At 36.2% G+C, this 4,540-nt stretch overlaps 1 protein-coding gene across 1 annotated transcript; it reads left to right on the top strand.

Moving 5' to 3' along the window:
* The first annotated feature begins 1,557 nt into the window (after positions 1–1,557).
* LOC122306741 (transcription factor MYB106-like) lies at positions 1,558–4,136 on the top strand. Its single transcript, XM_043119253.1, has 3 exons — positions 1,558–1,836; positions 1,948–2,077; positions 2,872–4,136. Exons 1-3 carry the CDS (start codon positions 1,704–1,706, stop codon positions 3,770–3,772), a joined length of 1,164 nt encoding a protein of 387 aa, XP_042975187.1. The 5' UTR covers positions 1,558–1,703; the 3' UTR covers positions 3,773–4,136.
* Positions 4,137–4,540: the final 404 nt, after the last annotated feature.

The raw sequence follows: 4,540 nt of genomic DNA, 5'->3' as shown, positions 1-4,540 counted from the left end.
TCAAGATAATAAACAACAATACACATGCCACGTCTCTCACCACTTCTAGTAGAATTGTTCGTAAATTTTTGTGAACATCTTATTATCATTTTTTAAGACAGCGTTCTCTTGATAGGACTTGGGTAAAAGCAAGAAATTGGTTGCAAATTTTTTTTTTTTTTTTAATTTACTTCTTTACACTGTTATTATTATTCTCGATATTTGTTGAGAAATCCTATCTCATTTTCATGTATCATCATTTTTACTTTTATTTTTAATAAAATTTACTCGCTTGTTTGGAACGAAAAAAAAAGGGGCGCAACGGGTCTTTTCCTTTGCAGATATCATTGCTTGTATGATTGCAGTGGGGTCGTTCAGAATTCACAGTAATTAATCCTCGCGCGAGCACACGTGTATAGTCCGCTGTAAAATCTCTTTGTTTTCTATATGATGCATTTGAAGGCACGACTGGTAGCTAGTTGGACTTTGAAATCCACCGGCCATTTGATGAGATAATTTTCTGCTTGGCTTCTCAATCTTTGACTCGGGATGCGATGATAGGCCAGTTGGGCTCGCTACACATATATTTCACTCAGGAACGTACCTTAATTTTAACATAAGCAATGCATGGCGGAGCCACATGATCATGTAGATCGAGTGGGGGCCTGGTCTACATGATATATATATATGGCATTGCAAATTTGCCCACAAAAATTTATAACTTATGGAAGAAAAATTATTTGAAATGCCAACCAAATGCATAATTTTCATTTACATTTTAGCTTAAATAAAAAATTAATGTAAAATCTCAAATTTTTTAAAAAGGTCTGCGTCCGACTCGACGTTAATTGAACCATTAATATCTTCCCCACCAAGGCTGAAAAAGTTAGAAAATCGAACTAAAATATGGTGTCTTTTTTTCTTCGATATGTACTGATCCTTCTTTAATGTGCATTAATGTACCGATCCAAAAAGGAAATGTATTAAAGCCATCACCATGAAATTAAAGTACTGGTTATAAAGGCTAGAGAAGAAATGCATGCATGTTCCTTTTGTGGAAATTAGTAAATTAAAACCGCACCTTAAGGCTTAAAGCCATACCCATAAATCCTTGGAGACTCCTCGGTGAAAATTAATCATGACAAGAAGTTAATTGACTTGAAAGCTTGTACCTAATTTTCAATGTTTGTAGGGAAAAAAAAATGATATAAATATGATTGTGCAAGCGCGATATAATTATTTTTAAAAATAATAAATATAATATTTATATAAAAAAAATTAATTTTTTAATAATAAATTTTATTCTTTTTTAAAAATAACTATACGATACTTGTGCATTTTATAATTTAACGTAATATTACTAAAAAGGATAAATGTAACTTTATCAAGTGAAAAGACAATGCAGCCATTCCATTTAGTTATTTCATGAACGTAAATTTTTGGGGGACTAATATTTCTTTATGGTTAGTACTACAACCCCGAATATGCCACCAAATTTAGTTGAATTAAAGTTAAAGCTGCGGGCCATAAGGGCACTTTCGGCAGGCGGGTTTTATATATTATGGGTTGGATTCATTTCTATTCTGTCGCTGACCTTTTCTCCTCATGATCTGCCCACTCAGTTTACAAAGACAACCTTGTGCAGTACTACTTGTATGTGTTTAATATAAGGAAGAGCAAGAACCAGTTCCTCCTTAATTAGTTTGCTGATTCCACTTCCAAATATGGGTCGGTCACCTTGCTGTGACAAGGTGGGCTTGAAGAAAGGGCCATGGACGCCGGAGGAAGATCAAAAGCTCTTAGCATATATCGAAGAACATGGCCATGGAAGCTGGCGTGCCTTGCCGGCAAAAGCTGGTGATGAACTGCACAGATCCTAGCTAGCTAATTTGTAGGAAATTATTGTAAAGAGATATCGGTTTTAATTAGTACTTCATGATCTTTGACTTCTGTGTTACGTTTTTCCAGGCCTTCAGAGGTGTGGGAAGAGCTGCAGACTGAGATGGACTAATTATCTTAGACCTGATATTAAGAGAGGAAAGTTCAGTTTGCAAGAAGAGCAAACTATCATCCAACTCCATGCCCTCCTGGGGAACAGGTATTCAAGATTCTTGTAAAATATAACATTCTGCTGTTTTTGAGTATTATTTTGTCCCATTTTTATTTTTGTTTCCTTTTTCCCATAAAAAACAAAGTGGCTTCTTCGATCTCCTTGTGGCTAATGTGTCGTAATTTGGAACTTTAATTAAGCCTGTTAGTCCTAATGTTGAAACTGCCATGCACGGAAAATATTCATGGCCGTTGATCGGATTTCTATAAGCATGCTCCTGCTAGCTTTTCCTTCTTTTATAAACGCCTTCAGAGATAAAAAGATTTTATGTTCATTGTACTCGTCTTCCTTGATTTTAACAAAGTTCACTAAAACTGTATACTGTATACATATATATATATATATATATTTATATATATATTGTATACACGCTTTAAATGCAATGGTACGTCCCTCAGATCACTTTCTGAACCAGTCGGGGACCGGTCTACCCTCTCACCTACGTACACAAATGAGATCTCTTTCACTAATTTTAATTAACCTATATTCGAACTGTGCTTAATTTCTACAATTTCAATCATTTTTTTTTTCCGGACGCACGCAATCTTATTAAGTGGGTTATGTTCATGGCTCCAAAAAAAAAAAAATTTAAAGGATCTGTGATTTCATTTTTTCTCAACAATGTCATAGAAACTGAGGATTCTTTCTTGTATATTATATGTGATCATGAATTATTGTCTTTAATGGGATGCAGGCTACAATATTGATAATTGCTTCTTGTAGTTGATAATCTCTAGGGTTTTATTATAGTTTTAATTATGCCTTTGTTGTCGTGTCCTCAGGTGGTCGGCCATAGCTACTCACTTGCCAAAGAGAACAGATAATGAGATCAAGAACTACTGGAATACGCATCTTAAGAAAAGGTTAGCTAAAATGGGGATAGACCCTGTCACCCACAAGCCCAAGAATGATGCATTACTCTCTGGCGACGGTCAATCCAAGAGTGCAGCCAACCTTAGCCACATGGCTCAGTGGGAGAGTGCTCGGCTCGAAGCCGAAGCTAGACTGGTTAGAGAATCAAAGCTACGTTCACATTCATTACAACATCAGCTCGGTAACTCAGGAGTACCTATGCCTCCAAGGTCTCTGGATATACTAAAAGGCTGGAATGGAGCCTGGTCTAAATCAACAGAAGGCAATGGTGGTGTTCCTGCAGTCACAGCAATTGGCAGTGACCTTGAGTCTCCAACGTCAACACTTACATTTTCTGAGAATGCGCCTCCAGTTTTGACTGCTGGAGTTGGGGACAATTCAATGCGTATGATCGAGTTTGTCGGCTCTACTTCAGGTTCTTCCGAGACCAGAGCTGTCAAAGAAGAAGGCGAAGAAGATAATTGGAAACCCTTTGAAAACTCCACCCATGTGCCAGAATACAAAGAGGGGATAGAGAATTCATTGTCTTTTACATCTAGTCTCCATGACTTGTCGATCTCTATGGAAGGAACATGGACACCTGAATCTCTAAGGACAAGTGGTACTGGACATATTCATTTCGGAAATGTTATGGGAGATGAGGGGTTCACTGATCTTTTGCTTAACAACTCCGATGATCTGAGTTTATCAGATGGAGGGGATGATTCTGACAAAGGAAGCGGCAGCGAATATAGTGAAGATAACAAGAACTACTGGAATAGCATTCTTAATTTGGTCAATTCTTCCCCCTCTGATTCTCCAATGTTCTAAGTTTGTCAAGAAGTCCGGGTCATATATCCTCAGAAAGTGAAGAAGTCATGATCTTCTACAACACAGTGCTACTCCTCAAGCCAACTCAAGAGCTATTACTTTGTTTCTAAGTAATATTGTTTAGAAGCGAGTTTCAGAGAGAAGTAACGACATTGCCAAAGCAGTAGTTTGGTGGCTTCCACAAGTTTTATATCTGAAATAAAGTAACCAAATGCTTCACATGTTTGAAAACTGTACGTGAAATTAAGCAACATTACAGTTTTGGCTATCTGTCTCTCATGTGATCAAATGTTCATTCATAGTTAGCCATTTCAAATATCTTTCGAGTGATCAGCCAGATGATGATGAAAATCCATTTCTTCTTTGTGCCTTTTTTTGTATTTACCTTTACATTAAATTCAGATCTGAGTTCTCAAGGGAAAATTAATTAAGGATCTGGTCCTGTGGATTAAAGTGACTACTGATTCTAAATGGAGTACCACTAGTCTCTGCCCAGTTGTTGATCACTTGATCTTGATATTAAATCTTATATCAAAAAAAATAACCTCCAATAAGAGAGGTTGTCATGTGATCTTGTTCTGGCATTAGAAAATTAAAAGACATAAGTGGAAAGCACAAATTAAATACTAAATTTTATCTGACAATTTTTCTCGATCGATGGGAGAATATATAAGATTAAAAAATCAAAAAGAGGGGATCGGAAATATTTTATTGTTTTCAATCTTATATATATAGGTGGCCGTTAATATTATAACTGATCACTTGAAA

Source organism: Carya illinoinensis, chromosome 4, assembly GCF_018687715.1.
Source record: "Carya illinoinensis cultivar Pawnee chromosome 4, C.illinoinensisPawnee_v1, whole genome shotgun sequence".
NCBI classification, from domain to species: Eukaryota; Viridiplantae; Streptophyta; class Magnoliopsida; order Fagales; family Juglandaceae; genus Carya; species Carya illinoinensis.
The sequence above is the reverse complement of the archived record's forward strand: the minus strand, read 5'-3'. Positions and strand labels throughout refer to the sequence as shown.